The following is a 21,689-nucleotide window of genomic DNA, read 5'->3' on the forward strand; positions in this document are numbered from 1 at the left end:
AGGAATATTATTCATTATTTAAAAACAGTGAGAACAGTGTAAAACAAGCACCAAAACATACAAGCAGGGCACAACAGCAGTGCCCCCCATCAATCAATCATTTTATTTTTATGCTGCCTTTCCAAAGTTAAGACCTTACAACGTTACCTAACTTCAAACATAACAAAGGTAGTAATAAACAATAAAGAAAATATCAAAAAGTACACAGTCAAAGTAAACAATTTCCACATAAATCATAAGAGACAAAATACAGATACAAAATATTAACAGCAACAACCCCCAACAAAATTGTGCCAATCTGTGACTCAGAAAGTACTGCTGCCTAATGTGTTGTGATGGTTCACAACTGTGCTGATTTGGATGCTTCTAGAGATGTTGCCCAAATTAGTATGAAGGTTCCTGGAGGCTGCAGTCTTCGAGTATGTTTGGAGACACCATTCGTAATAGTTTTGTTTATTTATGTATTAAATTTACATATTGCCCTTCTTCTGAAGATTACAGGGCAGTTCAGAACATAAAAATGATAACACAAAATATTTAATAAAACAAAAACAAATGAATAACCCCCCTCCATCAAACACATTTAAGGTGAATCAGCTGAAGGCTTGGGTATAGAGGAACATTTCTGCCTGGTGCCTAAACATATGAAATAAAGGTGCCAGGCAAGACTTCCTAGAAAGAGCATTCCACCTGATATGGTGGAACAAACCAATACTTTAGCATGACTTCACCCAATTTGGCACAACTGTAAGAAATGAGGTTTTCTGAGGCTAATGTTGCAGTTTTTGTCTACATAAATGTGCCTAAATAAAGACACATTTGACTCAAATTTTAGTTTTGGTTTTTGGCAGAATTTAGGCCACAACTTTATTGATTACAGAAAAGTGAGTGGTTGCATAGGCTCTGGTTCAACTAGCTCCCTACACCCTTGCAGGTAGTGCTGACGCAGAGCTCTATCATAGGTCAGTCAAGGGTGAACACCTGAGGCAGGTGAAAAGCCTGGGAACAGACTCTGTTCACTCCCCAGATGCTCCCCTGGACTCAGGCACGGGCACAACACCCTTTCGGCGGTTGACCAAACCAAGTTGAGTCCCTGGATTCCTTTAACAGAATACCTTTCACATAGGGATGGCGAGACCATTCTCCCATCCCTATCAAATGAACCAGTGCCTATCCACAACCTTACAAGTTGTGATGAATTGCTACGTGGCAGGTGAAACCCAAATGGCTACAGCCAATCAGCCAAGTGGGGAAAATTCCTGCCGTGCCCCTGTCCCAACGACAGATGATACACGACAGCATAGCAAGGTCAATCACAAAATGCCCTAAAATTAGGGAGAGGTGTGAGGGTGTTCCGATGCATGAGCCGAAAGAGGAAGCTCTGGGACACGTGCATGAGTCTCTCAATTCGTTTGGACTGCACCCCATTGGCCAGATTAAACCCAGCAACTAGGGACCTACCAATTGCGTGTTGTAGCTATCCAATAGACCCACCCACAGCCAGGAGGTCAGTCTCCAGGTCTCACCACAACATGTGCCCTCCTTTAGGGAGGACACTATTTGTGTGTACGTAGCCCAATAATTCACAGATTGTACTATCTATTAAATAATCACAATTTGTTTTGGTTTCTTTGAGTTCCTGAGCAGAAAAGTAAAGCATTCTGATTCTTTTGAAGCATTATATCTGGGGGCTGACTCGGAGTTCTAGCTCCTCTCTTCCATGTTCCTCCTCCTTGAAAAGCCTCCACAATGCAACCTTCATGCTCTCCCTTGAGCGACTCTGTTTCTTTCTTCCAACCAGGAAATAAATCAGTGGGTTAACACTGCTGTTTAGACAGCTGCATAAGTGTCCAACAATTAGTGAAGGTGATGAGATATCAAACCCAAGAAACAGAAGTAAAATCATGAAAGTTAATGTAAAAGTGAAAAAGAGGAAGAAGAGGAGAGCAAGAAGGATGGCTCTTAAGACCCTTCCCTTCTTCCTCCGTTGTGATCTGAAGCAAACTTTTATAAGCAGGATCACTGTGGAGATAATCATGAGTGGAAAGCAAAGCACAGGAGGAACCAGGAAGAGGAAGAAAAATAATTTCTCAGAAAGGTACTCCAAAGAAGCATAAATGCATAATCCAATGGATAGGAAAGTAAGGATCCATATGAGAGCACAAACAATGGTAGACAAGTGCTGTGGCCGGTGACATCGATGCCAAATTGGAAAGAGGACAGAAACACACCTGTCAACGCTGATGGCTGTCAACAGAAGTTGACTAGTGATGCACATGTAGAAAAAAAAGAAAGTACTGATACCAAAAAATATTAACCAGGTGATATTTGCCAATGAGGGTGAAAATACAAGCAGAGGTAGCAATATTAGCAAAGCAATCGAGCATATGATGACCCCGAGGTCAGCAACAGCCAGGTGCAATATGAAGGTGGTGAAAAGATTCCTTTTCATGTGAAAGCCAAGAAACCAGATGACAGTTCCATTCCCAATAAGTCCAAAAATGCAAATAACAAAACTAAAGACGGCAGTAATAATCAATGCCATTTCTTGAGCCCCTAATTCAAAATAGGGATTATTATTTTTGGGGAGCTCGGTGCCATTGTTTGTTCGGTTTCCATTCTCTGCAGTATCCAAAAGGGACAGGGATTCCATGCTGTTGTTTCTCATCATGCTCAATCTATGCTTCTCAGCTATGTCTTGTATGGTTTCTCCTAGGAAAAAAGAAACAAAGATTGAGTCAGTTCTGTCTATAAAACTGAACCTTATTACACTGATGCATGTCTAGATTGCAAAATACCATGGGGCAGCAGAACAATGTGATATGGGGTGCAAAATTAATCCTCTTTACAGGTTTAGTTTTTAATTTTATAAAAATAGAAGAGTCCTTATGGGTGCTAGAAATTGCTTGAAAGTTTACAGGCAATCCCTTTTGAAATCTTGAAGACTAATTCAATACATTTTCTAGTGATTAGAAGACTCGAGGTGGACTCTGTTCAGGCATTCTTAAAATTCTTCTTGCATAGGAAGGGGAAATAGTTAATGGCAAAGCTCATCTCAGTATATATATATATTAAAACAGCAGCAACAACAACACACAGAAGGACAAGAAACCACCATCAAGATTTTTGGTAAAGTTTTATGCAAGGTCTCTATATCTCTATATTCATTCAATGGGATTTGAACTAGTGATGAATGACCGAGAAGGAGATATTGTGGATGTGGTGGGTAGCTTGATGAAAATGCTGACCCACTGTGCAGCAGCTTTGACAAATGGAGAATTCAATGTTAGGGATTGTTAGCAAAAGGATTCAAAATGAAACTTCTAATAAAATGATGCAGTTATAAAAATCTATGTTGATTCTACACTTGGAATACTGTGGTAAAAATCCTAGTCGTTTCAGAAAGGATAGCATAGAATGAATGGCTTCATCAAGTTCTCAGATGTTCATTTATTCTTCTCTTTTAGAAAATCACTGTCCATCTAGATATAACAAGAGGTGACTATGGGAAGGGACTATGGAAGGTATGGATCTTACCTTCCCTCTGTGGTTTCAATGTAGGGTCATGCTTTAAAGCTCAATTTCCACACTTTAAAGCTATGACATGGAGCTTTAAAGTGTAAACTTGTTCCTGGAAAAAGGAAGTCTGAATTGGTGCTATTTATCTTCATCTGTTTCCAAGTCCATACATAAAATGTATAGACAGACCAGTCTGGCTGAGACCTGACATTGCCCTCTTTTAATGTATAGTTTATGAATGAAACAAACCAATAAATCTTTTCAACAGAAGACCCCTGGAATTCAATCTGTGTCTTCCTGCCTGAGAAACATGTACTCCTCTGCCAGTCTATGGGGCCCCTCCTGCTTTTGCAAATGAATTAAATCAACTTAAGACATTCACATGCCTGTAAGAAACTGTTGATCAGCAATCTTTGGACAGAATGAGTGGACAACAAGAAGAAATACAATACCCTGTGCTGGAATAACTAAGTAGGGCAGAAGATTTGCAGAAATGAATGCAACCCCAAGGGAAAAACAGATGTGTTCTCAAGTTGAGGGCAACAAGTTTAGGACTACCCCCCCCAACTCATTTTCATTTCCCCTGAATCAGTTTGAAAAGTCATGCGGTAAGAGGAGTTTGTTTCATTGGTTATTAAGAAAGCTAATGATGAGATTCTTAGAATGAGACTCTTTCTTAGCTTAGGATGAGAGTCTTGCCTCCTGAGGCTTAATATCTTGGAAAGGGATTCTTAAGAAAATTGCACAAGTACACTGCTGAACCAGAAAGCTTCTCTGTGATGCAATCAGGAGAAATATCTATTTTGATGACAGTCAGAACTTCTCTTTATTTTTTCATGCTTAAGCAGCATCACGGATACACAAGAAACTCAGAGATATTCGTATAATAGATACCATATTTAAAGCCCCTAATAGCTTAGGCTCCAAAACATTCTTCTCTATAAGGTTCCACCCTCAAGGTATTAAGATCAGCAGAGCAGGCCTTTTTAGTAGCTCTGCTGGTGGTGGCCCCAGGAGAGGAAATTATTTATGATAGCCTGGAGAAGGTTAAGAATTCATGTGGCTGAGACTGGACATATGTACCCATGATCATGTCCCACAATAATATACTCTCCAACTGCCCCGAATCTGATGGACCACTACAGAAACAATTAAGCCACCACAGCTTCTTCCTTTTGCCAGGAGAAATCCTGATTTAAGCTACTCTTGAAGTGACAGTGGAGTTGCAGCTAGCTTGTAGTTTTAGCAAAGCTGCAATCTGTCCCATGGACCTTTAAGAGTAGCTTGGCTACCGGTCTTCCACCCCCATCCATAGATACTTTATGCTGTCACTCTCCCTGCTTTTCTCTCCCTTTCTCTTCATATTCACTGGTGGATCTAGCGATGCTTGCAGTGTTGGGCTGGGAATGATTGAGTGGTGATTTCTTGTAAACTCGATCAGTCTTATAATCTTGTAAATTGTGAGAAAATTGTAAATCAAGCAGAATTGGGAAAACTGGGAGAGAAGGAGAGAGAGAGAGAGAGAGAGAGAGAGAGAGCGCTACTGTTTGCCCCCTTCCACCTGGTTCTCTGTTTTTTCCACTCACTAATTCCATATCTCATGCCGCTGAATTTTCTTTGGTTTGTTTGTATTATATGATTGTGGAATCCTTTATGTACTTTTGCTTTCCCATACCACAAATATACATGCCAACCAAATCTGTTATCATGTCCTTCCAACTCTGTTGCCTCTTCTTTTTCCAATTTGATCCAATCCCAAATCTAAGTAAGGCATGCTGCTTCATAATAAATTATAAGATCTGGAATTTTTGGTTACCCTTTTATGTGAGCAGCTTGCTGCCTCTCAATTGCATTAGAGCCTTTCACATTGTGGTGGGTCACTTAGGTTGTGCCAGTGAAAAGCTAATCAGCTTAAGAGGCGCCCAGTCATCTTCTCCCCTGCTCAGAGGTGACTCTTTGCTCTGCAATGCAGAGTGGACTGCATGGTTTCACCTGACTGCTTTATTCTCATGCCCCATCCCAATCCTTATTAATAAGTGTTGACTGGAATGATGTGTCAAGGTGAGTCTTTATCCATGGGGATTTTGGTTCTTCACCATGCAAAGGAAGAGCGAGACTAAGAGATGGTGTGTGTGTGTGTGTGTGTGTGAGAGAGAGAGAGAGAGAGAGAGAGAGAGACCCACTGCATGCCCCCTTCCACCAGGTTTACAGTTTTTTCCTCACTCACTCATTCAATATCCCATTCCACTGAATTTTCTTTGGGTTGTTCTGTGGGTTTATGCCTTTTCTGCTACAGGAGTCCAAACATGGGTAGTATCAACTTGATAGTACTGCATAAGAGATTGAAATATGTGGTATAGAAGACTCTGTATGAGAATGGTATACAGGGCACATGTTCTTGACAGTTAAATGCCAGGGCTTTGTTTTTTTTACCACCAGAGCTATCTTGCTTGGACATCTGCAGAAGATAGTTGGGTGTTTCCTGTTGGTGAAGACAGTTACAAAAGGATCAGACCCCAAACTTATATAATGGGGGAAATAACTATATATGTAATAACTATATGCATAAACATTATGGGGATGATTAAAGATCTGGACCTCAGATGACATTCAATTCTCAATCCTTGGGCTCAATCCTTCTGCAGAAGTCCAACAACAAGTTCATTCCTCTCTTTTGAAACATTAGATTTTCTTTCATTAATCGGTCAGATGACAATGTTTTGCTGCACAATTGAACATCATCTAAAATAACATGAAGATAATGGACTTTGGTGCCTTATGTTCGATATATATTTGTTGTACTATGGCTTCAGGATCAGTGGGCAGTGGAGGAGAGGTGGGTAGGATTAAGAAAAATACCTTTCTACTCAGCTCTGCTTCCTCACTTCGCACACTCTCTGTCCCTCTCTCACAAGGGGAAGGATGAACCGCTCAACTCTGAATTTGCTTGGCTGTCCAATCTATCCAACACTCAGGTGTCAGAATCATTCCCTTCTCTCACCATTCAGACCTTCTGACATCGATCTCTAATTCTATTCATGGGTTTTCCCCCAGCACAAATACCTCATTTTGACATTAATTTTCTCCACTGTGATATCTTATGGAGTATGGCCCCCTGGCAATTTCTAATTAGGAAAATGCTTAGCTTTTGTTCAGAGAGCGCACAACCATCACTGCATAAGCTGGTATAGACTTTTTTTTAAAAAAACACCCCAATAATAATAATAATAAATAATGAAACAGTTAAGAAGAAATTAAAAGAACCACAAAGAACCGCAGGCTTTACTCATTTGAGACCTCAAGGTATAGGGTGGTATATAAATTCAATAAATAATAATAATATATAAATTCAATGAATAATAACCTGCCATTGGGGAAAAAAATGGAAATGAGGGTTTACCTCTATGTCCCCCCAGAGATATACAATCTGTGAATATTAACATATATATTCATAATAATATGATACTGAGTTCAGAGTAGAACAAGTACCAAGAAATCTAATAAGAGATAGAAAATGAAGCCTTCTGGGGAAAAACATAACCAGTTTTTTAAAAAAATAAATAAATTAAAGGCTTTGTGTTACAAAGCAAACAGATAAACAGGGAAAGGTACATCTGTCATCTCCACTTTCAGTTCATAATCTTTTTTATGGCTCGATTCTTTATTAAAGTCATCAGATCCGGGTTTGGACCGGAACATCTCGCTTCTTTCTGCAATCTTCCTCCTTGAAAACCCTCTGGTATATGACCTTCAAGCTCTCCCTTGAAGGACTGTTTTTCTTTCGTCCAATCAGGAAATAAATCAGTGGGTTAACACTGCTGTTTAGGCAGCTGCATAAAAGGCCAAGAAATAGCTCAGCTTTGTTTCCACCATTGCAGAGAATATATAATAAAATGCAAGTAAATGGGAAAGCTAAGAAGAGGAAGAAGAGGAGGGCAAGTAGGATGGCTGTTAAAGCTTTCCCCTTCTTCCTCTGTTGTGATCTAAAGTAAACTTTTAAAAACAGGACCAGAGTGGAAACAGTCATGAGTGGGAGGCAAAGTATAGCATTCATTAGAAGCAGGTAGAAAAAGTGTTTTGTTTTAACTCTACAAATAAAAAGAATTATGAAGATTACAGTGATCAGGAAAGCAATGATCCATATTGTGGCACACACAAGGGTGGAAAAGTATGGTGGTCTGTGGCATCGATGCCAAAGGGGAAAGACGACAGAAACACATCTGTCCATGCTAATGGCTGTCAACAGATATTGACCAGTGTTGCACATGAATAAAAAAAGAATGGAACCCCAATATAGAAATGAATTATATGAGAATGAAAATGAAAATAACATCAGAAGATGTATAATGGAAAGAGTAAATAAGCATATGAGTGTCCCAAGGTCAGCAGCAGCCAGATGCAGGATGAAGGTGGTGAAAGGATTCCTCTTCATGCAAAAGCCAAGAAACCAGATGACAGTTCCATTCCCAATGATTCCAAAAATGCTAATAAGTGAAATGAAGATGACGATGATAATTTCTGTTAAAAAAATCGATGAAAATATATCACCAGAACCATGTTGGGAGTTGGGGAGCCCAGTTCCATTGCCGGTTCCATTCAAAGTGGACCAGGTTCCCAGGCTACCATAGCTCATCTTGCTTAATTTCTGCTTTTGAGCTATTTCTTGTATGGCTCTTCCTACCAAGAGTAAATAAACAAATGTGGATTCATTTTTTTGCTATACAGTTCAACCATATTAAAGTGAGACATTCATACAATAATAAAAGAGACATGCTGTAGTGGGAATTCATGACCGATAAACAAACAAACAAACAAACACTTTAGGAATATTGTTCATTGGAATTCTTGTCAAAACTTATCAGTTTCAAAGGTTTAGGGGGAAATGCAGTACGGGGAGGGGTTATAGATTTTTCCTCCCTGTAAAAAAATCTGCAGGCACAGCATCAGTAAGCTAAACTAAATTTCCCCTCTTCTGCTCTCAGAGTCAGTCTTAACATCTGAAACTTACGTATTCTGTCCTAAACACTGGGAGTGGGGTGGTTGGATAGGCTCAGTGCTTCAGATCTGGAGTGGAGAAGAGGAACAGGAGAAGGAGTTGAATGGCTCTGGAGATCAGGAAAACAAAAGCCATTATTATTATTAGTATCCAGCCCATCTGACTGGGTTCCCCAGCCACAGTTGATGGCTTTCAACATAAATAAAAACATAACGAAACAATGCTTTGGGAACGCATATGTGAGTTATTATTATTATTATTATTAAAATGTGATATTTAACAAAACCAGAATAAATAAAACTCAACTGAAATCCACTGTCCTGGTCTCCCAATGGCCAAACAGATCCTTAAGGGAAGCCTACAAACAGCTTCAGAACACAACAGTCATCTCCACTCCTGTGGTTTTCTGCTGGCCCATCAGCTCTTTAATTTCACAACCCACTTCAGGCAACTCTGAAGAGCAACCTGTTGTTGTTGTTTTACAGGGCATTGGGGACACTTCTGTTCAATCCCAGATACATTGACACATCCCCAAACATTCCTCAGATGAAAATAGGGTCATTTTAAACTCCTCTCCTATTGATCCCCCTCAACCCCGATTCTTTGACTCTCACATAGCATTTCCTATCATAAGAAGGACAATTGCCACCACCAGTAAACTGTTGTATCCCTACTGTAGAGCACTTGTGAGGCAGATTATTGGTTTGTCCAGCCCAGTATTCCTACTTCAGGGATTCAATTTGGGCTTTTCTGCCTTAAATGCATGTACACTTCTGCCTTTGGTTCCTCTCCCACTTTTGCAAATGAACTATGTCAACTTGAGACATTCACATACCTGTGAGCAACTGTTGATTAGCCGTCTAAAGACAAGGTGAGTTGGAGACAGCAAGCAGCACAAAATCATGTGCTGGAATGAAGAGGTAGTCAGAAGATTGGCAGAATTGACTACAGACCCAAGGAGGAGAAAATAGATGTATCACCAAGCTCTCCCCAAGATGTTTAGGGCTCCACCCATTACTCTTCATCTGTTCTTAAGCAATTTGCCAACATCCTGTGGCAAGAAGAATTTTGTTCATTGGTTGTCAAGAGAGCTGATTACACAGGAGGTTCTTGCCTCCAAAGTCTTGATGTCATAGAATCAGTGGCGTAGCATGGGTTCTCAGCACCCGGGGCAAGGCAAGTAATTTGCGCCCCCTAACCCGTGGATATTAGCACTCGAGTCTCTTCCGCGCCCCCCCCCAGATGTTGCGCCAGGTGCAGCAGGCCCCCCTGCACCCCCCACGCTACGCCACTGCTCCCACCACAAGTCTTCAGGACAGCCATCCGAAGGCTGGCGCGGGGAGAAGGTCTCTCCGCCCCACCGCCAGGCTTCGGAGCAGCCTTCCGAAGGCTGGTGCAGGGAGAAGGTCTCTCCGCCCCACCGCCAGGCTTCGGAGCATCCTTCCGAAGGCTGGCGCGGGGAGAAGGTCTCTCCGCCCCACCGCCAGGCTTCGGAGCAGCCTTCCGAAGGCTGGCGCGGGGAGAAGGTCTCTCCGCCCCACCGCCAGGCTTCAGAGCATCCTTCCGAAGGCTGGCGCGGGGAGAAGGTCTCTCCGCCCCACCGCCAGGCTTCGGAGCAGCCATCCGAAGGCTGGCGCGGGGAGAAGGTCTCTCCGCCCCACCGCCAGGCTTCGGAGGAGCCTTCCGAAGGCTGGCGGTGGGGCGGAGAGACCTCCTCCCGCCGCCAGCCTTCGGAGCAGCCTTCCGAAGCCTGGCGGCGGGAGGAGGTCTCTCCGCCCCACCGCCAGGCTTCGGAGCAGCCTTCCGAAGGCTGGCGCAGGGAGAAGGTCTCTCCGCCCCACCGCCAGGCTTCGGAGGAGCCTTCTGAAGGCTGGCGGTGGGGCGGAGAGACCTCCTCCCACCGCCAGCCTTCGGAGCAGCCTTCCGAAGCCTGGCGGCGGGAGGAGGTCTCTCCGCCCCACCGCCAGGCTTCGGAGCAGCCTTCCGAAGGCTGGCGCGGGGAGAAGGTCTCTCCGCCCCACCGCCAGCCTTCGGAGGAGGTCCGAGGACAGTGGGGTTCCTGCTTCCTCGAGGAGGGCCGGCCAAACGCGCCCCCCCAAATGTTGCGCCCGGTGCGGCCGGCACCCCTGGCACCCCCCACGCTACGCCACTGCATAGAATAGCATTCTTGAGATAAGTGAGAAAATAAGTTGCAGGCAGCAACTGGGTGAGGGTCAAAACTACAGTGCTTGAGATTCTTTGGGGGAGATGATATGCTTTGAATTCATGGTGTGTATGGAGCCCCCAGGTGTAGTTATGGAACCTGGAAATGGGGGGGGGGCTTTTGAATGACTAAGAGGTGCACAATGGTTAACCAGGTGGGAGAGGAGGACACAATGGAATGGTTGGATGAGATGACACACACACACATATGTATGTAAAGATCTATGTACAGTAAATAACATGGCATGTTCTGGCTAGATCATTTTCCTTGTTCAAATTGAGGGTTCATCCACCCATCCACCAGTCCCATTCCAAAAAGACACAGTTTCAAGCCTTCTCCGGAGACCTTCCAGGCACTGGTCCAAGTGCCCTTGCCTTTGCAGTGCAGCTTTCCCATGAAAAACACACTCTTTGCCTCTGAATTGGAATGAACAGCAATCTGCAGAAAACCCAATGGTCATTTGTTTCGATTCAGCAGTACAGAGAGGGTTTTCCTGGGCAGGAAATGGAAGGCCAAATGAGGTGTGGAGGAGCCCTGAGAACCTGTTTTTATATGCCCCGTGAGATGTTATAGCAGTGGTGGCCAAACTTGGTCCTCTAGCTGTTTTCGGACTACAACACCCATCATTCCTGACCACTGGTCCTGTTAGCTAGGGATGATGGGAGTTGTAGTCCCAAAACAGCTGGAGGACCAAGTTTGGCCATCACTGTGTTAGATGGTCAGCCATAGACATTAATGGAGACATTTGAAAATTTGCGTAGTTTGAATTGGGCAGATATGGCCATTATTGATTTTTCACAACAGATATATCAAATAAATAGTTGGGGGGAAAGACACAAATGGAGAGGGGACCCTCCAATTAATCCAATGCTCATTGAGCTCAATGGGATTTTGCAAAGTGACAGAGAAGAAACAGGGAACTGATTACTTGAAATACTCACCTATTGTTCCTGCCAAAACCCTGGACATTTGCCTCTATGTTCCAAGTATACATTTTGTGTTTCTTTGGATTTCCAGCATGGGCAAAGAGCATCTAAATGTGCTGTTCATTCGGCCACTAGTTCCTCTTTTGTCTTCTAGCTGCAACCTAGTTGCAAAACTAACCACTATTTCCGATTCTGATACAATCAGAACTTAGCTGTTAAGTGTGAAACAGAAATCTGATAACAGATAGGACACCAAGAAGAATCTCAGTTGTGAATCTAAAGACTTCCTTTGATTTCTTGGTTCTGAGTTTCGTACCTATGATTGGCACTTATGGGGCTTGGTACTTATGGTGGAGTAACTCAAAGGATAATGAGGCAAAAACAAGGCAATATATTGGGAAAACAACAGCAGCAGTGTTAAAAAGTGTATGTAACTTTTGCGTGGACAGGCAGAGTCCCCCCAACCCCAGGCAACCCCTGAGCGGAATAATGACTCAAAACAACGTGCTATGGGATTGCAATTGGCCACAACTTTATTAAATTTCAGGTGTAGGGAGACCTTGGCTCAGGCATTGGGCGTTTATCCTTCCCAGTCCGCAGCCGGGGATCTGGAAGACATCAGGGTTATCCAGAATGTGTGGGGATTGTGCTGGCTCTGGAGAACATATGTTCAAGCAGAGAGCCCACCCCCTGTTTCGCCGCCGTTGTAGGGGACAGCAATGACAACCTCTCGGCATATGGCCAATGCCTCCCCTCAAGACCCCTTTAACAGGGAACCCTGGGATCACCGCTGCAAGGGGGGCCTGGGTCACCACTTCACACACACACCCCATTTAGGAAGATAGACTAAAGGATTCCACCCAAGGCCCGAAACTGCCAAAGTTTTGACGTTTTGCTACTGGAAAGGCAAAACCTGCCAATTCTGGAAAATTCCTTTGCGGCCCTTCAACAGCGACCAAGACATAGCAGCGCCTGCATACCTGTGCAGAAGAGGTTAACCTGCAAAAGAAGACTTAACAGAGGGAGGGCAGGGTGGGAGAAGCTCTGGAATCAACTGACACTTCGCAGGTAGGATTCACCTTCTGTTGTGTGGGCAGGGTGGTCCCTCCCCTTACCTGGCTGAACCCCTTGTAACGCCTCCCCAGGCGGGATTGGGCAATTGGCTGAGGTAGGCGGAGACCTCCAGATATCCAGCCTGGGGAGGATGAAGCCAGCCCAAACTACCAAGGTCCGCACTGGGATCCGGGGGGGGGGGGGCTGTGTGCGACCACGCAAAAGGCACCCCTAGTTGATGTGGGGAGCGGTCATTGTTCTTATTGGTCCAATTTAAATTCTCTTTTTCATCACTTTTTTAAAAAAATGAAAATCACAGACTGTGCAGCTATAATAAGAAGTGGTTCCGGAGAGGGACTATAGTTTGGGGATTATAATACATATGTTACATGCAGTGGTGCCAAAATTTAATCTGTGGTGACTCTAGTTCAAGGGACCAAGGGAGGGAAAATCCTGGAGATCCTCTCCTTGAGATCCTAGAGGATCATTGAGAATGCTCCCCCCCCCCCTTTACAGCAGACAGTGCTGACCAAGGGGATCAGAAAGTCCGACTTGGAATTACACATCTTGGTCTGTTCCTAAATCCACATATTAAATACACAGACAAACAATCCAGTCAACTACTGACATATGGGGGAAAAAATACACATTATTTTAACCTACAGTTTATTATACCCTAGATCAAGGGAAGTAATAGTGCCACTGTATTCTGCTCTGGTCAGACCTCACCTGGAGTACTGTGTCCAGTTCTGGGCACTACAGTTCAAGAAGGACACTGACAAACTGGAACGTGTCCAGAGGAGGGCAACCAAAATGGTCAAAGCCCTGGAAACGATGCCTTATGAGGAACGGCTAAGGGAGCTGGGCATGTTTAGCCTGGAGAAGAGGAGGTTAAGGGGTGATATGATAGCCATGTTCAAATATATAAAAGGATGTCACGTAGAGGAGGGAGAAAGGTTGTTTTCTGCTGCTCCAGAGAAGCGGACACGGAGCAATGGATCCAAACTACAAGAAAGAAGATTCCACCTAAACATTAGGAAGAACTTCCTGACAGTAAGAGCTGTTTGACAGTGGAATTTGCTGCCAAGGAGTGTGGTGGAGTCTCCTTCTTTGGAGGTCTTTAAGCAGAGGCTTGACAACCATATGTCAGGAGTGCTCTGATGGTGTTTCCTGCGTGGCAGGGGGTTGGAATCGATAGCCCTTGTGGTCTCTTCCAACTCTATGATTCTATGATTCTATGATTCTATGATTCTATACCCCAATTTGATCTCTTCCATGCTCTCTAATCACAGAATGCATATAATGAAGAATAACAACAGGACCATTTATGTCACAAAGAAACTGGTTCTGCTTCAAGAGTAGTCCTCCTGCACGTTCACCTCTGCCACCCAATTATGGTCCCCCTCTTGCTCTTGCAAATGAACTGCACCAACTTGAAACATTCACATACCTGTGTCAGTCAGTTTTATTGCACATAGCCAAAGGCTGCCGCAATGTACACAGAATCATTCAACAATTAAAAGGAAATATGCTGGATTAATTCAAAAAACTTAAAACATTATATTATCAAGACATTACCTACTCTAAACAGAGCTATAGGTAAAGGTAAAGGTAAAGGTAAAGGGACCCCTGACCATTAGGTCCGGTCGTGGCAGACTCTGGGGTTGCGGCGCTCATCTTGCTTTATTGGCCAAGGGAGCCGGCATACAGCTTCCGGGTCATGTGGCCAGCATGACTAAGCCACTTCTGGCGAACCAGGGCAACGCACAGAAACGCCGCTTACCTTCCCGCCGGAGCGGTACCTATTTATATACTTGCACTTTGACGTGCTTTCGAACTGCTAGGTTAGCAGGAGCAGGGACCGAGCAACGGGAGCTCACCCCGTTGTGGGAATTCAAACCACTGACCTTCTGATCGGCAAGTACACAATAAATGATTTGCATACAAGGTTGTATCAAAACAAGACACATCATAATAAGAAAATGATTAATAAAACAAGCTCTTCATAAAGGCCAACTCTTCAGCTGGCCTTTATGACTTGTTTTCTTCTTACGATGTGCCTTATGTTTGATATCTATTTGTTTGACTATAGCAGCAGGATCAGTGGGATGTGGAGAAAAGGTGGCTGGGCTTATGGACAAATACCTTCACACTCTCTCTGTCTATCTCTCACATGGGGAAGGGTGAACTGCTCAGTTCTGAATTGGCTTGGCTGTCCAATCAATCCAACACTCAGATGTCAGAATCATTCCCTTTCCTCACCATTCAGATTTTCTGACATCAATCCCCAAATCTATTCACAATCCTTGGGTTCACAATTCATTCTCAATCCTTGGGTTCAATCCTTCTGCATCAGTCCAACAGCAAGTTAATTCCTCTCTTTTGAATAATCAGATTTAAGGTACTTTCACACACACACACACACACACAGAGAGAGAGAGAGAGAGAGAGAGAGAGAGAGAGAGATTGTAGGAGCTGGGTTGGAAAACAGTAATATTTCTCTGTCACCCATCAGGGCTTTGTGCCATTCTGATGATGAGTGTTACTTGCTCAGGCTGATTTTTGGTTAGCTTTTTATGTGAGCAGCTTGCTTCCTCTCAATTGCATTAGAGCCTTTGCATATTGTGGTGGGTCACTTAGGTTGTGCCAGTGAAAAGCAAATCAGCTTAAGAGGAGCCCAGTCATCTTCTCCCCTGCTCAGAGGTGAGTCTTTGCTCTGCAATGCAGAGTGGACTGCATGGTTTCACCTGACTGCTTTATTGTCATGCCTCATCCCAATCTTTCTCAATAGAATGATGTGTCAAGGTGAGTCTTTATCCATGGCGATTTCGGTTCTTCACCATGCAAAGGAGTCCAGTGTATTCATCAAGATATAGGCTTGATGGCTAGCACTGAGTGGAAAGTGCATTGTGGCATGATATGGAACCATCTCCCCCCTGTATCCTCTGGTGTTTTTTTCAAAAACTTTATTGGAAAGATAGAGAAACATTGATGTCATGAACCACATCTGCTAATTGTCACATTGCCCTATAAAGGTTTAGATGGCAGAATTCTTTTTATTTCTATATGCACATAGTTATAATTTCTACATCACTACATCCATATAATAAGCAGGGATTTTTTTTCAGCCAGAACTCACCGGAACTCATTTCTGGCATCTCTCAGGTGGGTGCCATAAGAGAACAAGGGAGACCTTTATGGCGAGTTTCTGCAGCTCTTTTTCTAGAAAAATAGCAGAGCCAATAAGGATTGTACTGGTGGAATGTTCCATAATGCACTTTTTTAAAAATCTGGGGAAAATATTTTCTTCTGTTTTCTTCAAACATTCGAGCTCTACATGTGAAGATTTCTTTACTCTATTCCCTTTGGCAATGAATGTGTTTTCTATACCATTTAGCAAGTCATCCTTCTCAACTGAAAGTCTGTTGAAGTGGCATTTCTTTTTATTTCATTTTCTAAAACATACAAAATATTAATCCTGCCAAATGAGCAATCCATGGGGCTTTTAACGATACTCCTGAAACAAGGACAAAAATTAACAGAGTAAATAAATCCAAAATCATAAAATAGTGAGTACAGAGGAAAACAAATATCAAGAAATACACCAAGAGATAGAAAATGAAGCTTTCTGAACTTTTTTGAAGTCTTCACATCCGGGTTTGAACTGGAACATCTTGTTCCTCTCTGCAGTTTTCCTCCTCTTTGAAAAGTCTCTGGAGTATGACCTTCATGCTCTCCCTAGATCGAGCCCTCTTGTTTCTCCCAACCAGGAAATAAATCAGTGGGTTAATACTGCTATTCAGGCAGCTGCATAATAACCCAACTGGTATTGCAAAAAATACAACATTATAGTCTATAAGTGGAGGGGGAAAACTGATTAATAAAATGCAAGTTAATGGGAAAGCTAAGAAGAGGAAGAAGAGGAGGGCAAGCAGGATGGCTGTTAAAGCTTTTCCCTTCTTCCTCAGTTGTGATCTGAAGTAAACTTTTATAAACAGGACCAGAGTGGAAACAGTCATGAGTGGGAGGCAAAGTATAGCATTTATTAGAAGCAGATAGAAAAGGGTATTCATTGTATCTCTAAAAAAATAAAGAATCATGCTGATTACAGTGAGCAGGAAAGAAATGATCCATATTGTGGCACACACAAGGGTGGAAAAGTGTGGTGGTCGGTGGCATCGATGCCAAAGTGGGAAGACAGCAGAAACACACCTGTCAATGACAACAACAAATAGTCGAATACTATGAAAAAGTTTATATGCAAAGGTGAGAATGAAAATAATCTCAAAATTCTCATAATCAAACAACAAGGTAAGCTCATGAGAGCCCCAAGGTCAGCAACAGCCAGATGTAGTATGAAAGCGGTGAAAGGATTCCTCTTCATGGAAAAACCAAGAAACCAGATGACAGTTCCATTCCCCATAAGTCCAAAAATACTAATAACAGAAATTAAGACAAGGAGAATAATGCCTGCTATACGATATGTTGATAATTCATGATCAAAACCGTCCTGGGGGGTTAGGAGGTCAGTTCCATTTTCTGCTCCAATATCTTCCCATGAAGCATTCCAAGGGGACCTGGATCCCAGGCCATCATTGCTCATCTTGCAGGATCTCTACTTCTGAGCTACTCCTTCCATGGCTCTTCCTACCAGGAGAAAAGAAACAAATGTGGAGTCAGTTTTGCCTACAAAGCTCAACCATATTAAAGTGAGACACTCATATTAGAAATAGAAATACTTTATTGTCACTGTACCACTTGTTTACAGTGAGATTAAATAACCCGCCCCCACACAATCTCTCAGTCCTTGTTACACTCTGTGTGCTGTCGTACGTACCAACCCTGAACGTCAGCTGCAATGTTGCTGTCTTCCATTCAGCAGCCTCACAGCCCATGGGTAGAAAATGTTCTTTAACCTGTTGGTGCAGCTTATCATGTGCTGGCCAGGGTGTGAGTCATCCCTTAGAATGTTCCTCACCCTTCTGAGACAACGGTCTCCCACAATGACATCTAGTGGACTCAGGGGACAGCCCACGATATCGTGTGTTGTCTTAACCACCCTCCATAGGGACTCTGTCTATGGCTATCAAACCAGCGTACCACACCATAATACAGTATGAGGCTGATAGAAGGAAAACATCAGTTGCTGTCCAACCTTGTTCTTTCACAAGACCCTAAAGAAATGATGTCTCTTTTGGGCCTTCCTAACCACCTGTGCTGTATGACCTTCCAAGTTTGGTCTTCACTAAGATGGACTCCCAGGTATTTAAAGGAAGAGACTCTCTCCACACAGCCCCCCGTGATATGCAACGGGGGGGGGGGACTTTCTTCCTCCAAAAGTCCAACACCATCTCCTTTGTCTTGCCAATGTTTAGGTGCAGATTGTTCTCTGAGCACCATGTGGATACCTTTTGAACCTCCCCCCTGTATGCAGATTCATTTCCGCCTGTAATAAAACCCATTATGGTGGTGTCATAAGCAAACTTAATAATTGCAGTAGATGGGCCAGATGAAATGCAATCATATGTATACAACGAATACAGGTTTGGACTTAGCACGCGTCCCTGTGGAGTGCCAGTGCTGAGCTTCAGGAAGGTAGATGTAACAGGTCCAATCCTTACTCTTTGTGTCTGATCTCTCAGAAAGTCTTTAAGCATTTCATTTTTGAACTAAAATTCCCCTCTTCTGCTCTGTGAGTCAGACTTGACGTCTCAAACTAACATACCGTGTCCTAAACCCTGGGAGTGGGATGGTTGGATGGGCTCAGTGCTTCAAATCTGGAGTGGAGAAGAGGAACGGGAGAAGGAGTTGAGCAGCTCTGGTGACCACCAAAACAAAAGCCATTTTGATTATTAGTACACCACACATCTGACTGCGTTCCCCAGCCACAGTGGAAAGCTTTCAACATAAAAAAAACCATAACAAAACGATGCTTTGGGAAGGCATGTGTAAGTTTGTACTATTATTAAAATGTGATATTTAACAAAACCAGATAAAATAAAACTCAACTGAAATCCACTGTCCTGGTCTCACAGTGGCCAAACAGATGCTTAAGGGAAGCCTACAAACAGCTTCAGAACACAACAGTCATCTCCACTCCTGTGGTTTTCTACTGGCCCATCAGCTCTTTAATTTCCCAACCCACTCGGGACAACTTTGAAGAGCAACCTCTTTTTGTTTTTGTTTTTTACGGGACATGGGGACACTTCTGTTCAATCCCAAATACATTGACATATCCCTGAATATTCCTCAGATGAAAATAGGGTCATTTTTTTTAATTCCTCTCCTGTTGACCCTCCTCAATCCCCATTCTTTGTCTCTCACATAGCAATTCCTATCATAAGAAGGACAATTGCCACCACCAGTAAACTGTTGTATCCCTACTGTAGAGCACTTGTGAGGCAGATTATTGGTTTGTCCAGCCCAGTATTCCCTTCTCCGGGAAATCAATCTGGGCTTTTCTGCCTGAAATGCATGTGCACTTCTGTCTTTGGTTCCTCTCCCACTTTTGCAAATGAACCATGTCAACTTGAGACATTCACATACCTGTGAGCAATTGTTGATCAGCAGTCTAAGAAAATGGTGAGTTGGAGGCAGCAAGAAGCAAAAAATCATGTGCTGGAATGAGGAGGTAGTCAGAAGATTGGCAGAATTGACTACAACCCCAAGGAGGATAAAATGGATTTATCACCAAGCTCTCCGCAAGATGTTTAGGGCTCCAGCCATTACTCTTTATCTGTTCTTAAGCAGTTTCCCAACATCCTGTGGCAAGAAGAATTTTGTTCACTGGTTGTCAAGAAAGTTACGAGGAGGTTCTTGCCTCCAAAGTCTTGATGTCATAGAGAAGCATTCTTGAGATAAGTGAGGAAATAAGTTGCAAGGAACAACTGGGTGAGGGGTAAAACTACAGTGTCTGGGTTTCTTTGGGGGAAATGATATGCTTTGAATAAATGGTGTGTATGGAGCCCCACAGGTGTAACTATGGAACCTGGAAATCAGACCGGGGGGGGGGGGGGCTTCTGAATGTCTAAGAGGGCGGAAATGGAGAACCAGGAGGGAGAGGAGAACAGAATGGAATGGCTGAATAAGATGTCAGGCACACATATGTATGTAAACATCTATGTAGAGTAAATAACATGGCACTTTCTGGCTGGATCATTTTCCTTGTTCAGATTGAGGGCTTGTCCACCTTCCACCAGTCCCATTCCAAAAAGGCACAGTTTCACGCAGTTTTCAGGTACTTTCCAGGCACCGGTCCAAGTGACCTTGTCTTTGCTGTTCAGCTTTCCCCTGAAAACCATGCTCGTTCCCTCTGAATTGAAATGAACAGCAATCTGTGGAAAAACCCAATGGTCATTTGTTTCGATTCAGAAGTAAGGAGAAGGTTTTCCTGGTGGGAAATGGAAGGCCAAATGAGGTGTGGGAGAGCCCTGAGAACCTGTTTTTATATATCCCAGTGGATGTTAGAGGGTCAGTCATAGACATGAATGGAAACATTTGAAAATTTGTGTAGTTTGAATTGGGCAGATATGGCCATTATCTATTTTCACGATAAATATGTTAATTAAATGGCTGGGGAAAAGACACAAATGGAGAGGGGACCCTCCAAATTAATCCCTTGCTCATAGTGGTCAATAGGATTTTGGGAAATGACAGAGAAGAAACAGGGAACTGATTACTTGAAATACTCACCTATTGTTTCAGACAAAACCCTAGACATTTGCCTTTATGTTCCAAGTACAGTGGTACCTCAGGTTAAGTACTTAATTCGTTCTGGAGGTCCGTACTTAACCTGAAACTGTTCTTAACCTGAAGCACCACTTTAGCTAATGGGGCCTCCTGCTGACGCTGCGCTGCCGGAGCACGATTTCAGTTCTTATCCTAAAGCATAGTTCTTAACCTGAAGCACTATTTCGGGGTTAGCCGAGTCTGTAACCTGAAGTGTATGTAACCTGAAGCGTATGTAACCCGAGGTACCACTGTATACATTTTGTGTTACTTAGGATTTCAAGCATGGGCAAAGTGCATCTAACTGTGCTGTTCGTTCTGCCGCTAGTTCCTCTTTTTTCTTCTTGCTGCAGCGTAGATGCAAAACTAAGCACCATTTCTCATTCTGATACAATCAGCACTTAGCTGTTAAATTTGGAACATAAATTTGATAACAGATGTCACTGAGTTGTGCCAGAGCACTAAGAATAAGCATATGTAGCTTTTGTTACTATTTATCCAATTTTGTTCTGTAGAGTAACACATCTGAATCTGTTCCTAAATCCACATATCAAATACACAAACCATCCAGTCAGTCATGGTTCACATATGGAAAAACAACAATGATATTTTAATCTACAGTTTATTGTGCCCTAATCTGCTCTCATCCATGCTCTCTAATCACAGAATGCATATAGTAAAGAATAATAGGAATGCCATTTATCTCACAAAGGAACTGGTATCTCTTCAAGGGTATTCCTCCTGCATGCACACCTCTGCCAGCCAATTATGGTTCCCCTCTTGCTTTTACAAATAAACTGCATCCACTTGAAACATTTGCATACCTGTGAGAAACTCTTGATCAGCAATCTTCAGAGATGGTGTGTGGAATGCAGAAGGAATTAGAATATCCTGTGCTGGAATAAGTAGGGGGTCAGAGCATTTTCAGAAATGAATGTAGCTCCAAAGAAACAGGTGATGTTTTATCAAGCTTCCTGCAAGATGTTGAGGGCTCCACCCACTAATTTCTATCAGTTCTTCTATCTGTTCTTGTCAATATCATGAGGTAAGATCCCCCCTGCCATTGGTTATCAAGATGGCTGGTGTAGGAGGAGATTCTTAACTGCATTCAAGGTTGTATCAAACATAAGACACACCAGAAGAAAATGATTCATAAAGACAAGCCCTCCACAAAGGCCAACTCTTCAGCTTGCTTTTATGATGTGTTTTCTTCTTACGATGTGCCTTGTGTTTGATATCTATTTGTTGTACTATAGCAGCAGGA

The 21,689-nt window shown here is 43.1% G+C and overlaps 3 protein-coding genes across 4 annotated transcripts in view; all 3 read right to left on the minus strand.

The window, feature by feature from the left end:
- Positions 1–95: 95 nt before the first annotated feature.
- LOC308480859 (mas-related G-protein coupled receptor member H-like) lies at positions 96–21,429 on the minus strand. 2 transcript variants are annotated; one of them, XM_081012783.1, is made up of 5 exons: positions 21,250–21,429; positions 15,837–15,919; positions 9,351–9,566; positions 8,528–8,624; positions 96–2,712 (listed from the first exon to the last, which is right to left on the minus strand). In XM_081012783.1, exon 5 carries the CDS (start codon positions 2,669–2,671, stop codon positions 1,679–1,681), a length of 993 nt encoding a protein of 330 aa, XP_080868909.1. In that variant the 5' UTR covers positions 2,672–2,712; positions 8,528–8,624; positions 9,351–9,566; positions 15,837–15,919; positions 21,250–21,429; the 3' UTR covers positions 96–1,678. The 2 variants fall into 2 exon arrangements, with proteins under 2 accessions (XP_080868909.1, XP_080868910.1); XM_081012784.1 differs by lacking the exons at positions 9,351–9,566; positions 15,837–15,919; positions 21,250–21,429 and adding an exon at positions 19,244–19,855 and having other exon boundaries at positions 8,528–8,583.
- LOC308481815 (proto-oncogene Mas-like) lies at positions 7,193–8,152 on the minus strand (the record flags this gene model as incomplete). The annotated part of the gene is made up of 1 exon (XM_081014522.1): positions 7,193–8,152. One exon carries the CDS (start codon positions 8,150–8,152, stop codon positions 7,193–7,195), a length of 960 nt encoding a protein of 319 aa, XP_080870648.1.
- Positions 16,119–21,689, minus strand: part of LOC308480853 (proto-oncogene Mas-like) — a 32,235-nt gene continuing 26,664 nt past the window's right edge. Inside the window, exon 4 of the mRNA XM_081012770.1 lies at positions 16,119–16,909. Coding sequence (XP_080868896.1) covers positions 16,345–16,909 — 565 coding nt within the window. The 3' untranslated portion in view covers positions 16,119–16,344. The remainder of the gene's footprint in view (positions 16,910–21,689) is intronic.

Source organism: Podarcis pityusensis, assembly GCF_964106645.2.
Source record: "Podarcis pityusensis genome assembly, chromosome: 7".
In the NCBI taxonomy this organism is placed as follows: Eukaryota; Metazoa; Chordata; class Lepidosauria; order Squamata; family Lacertidae; genus Podarcis; species Podarcis pityusensis.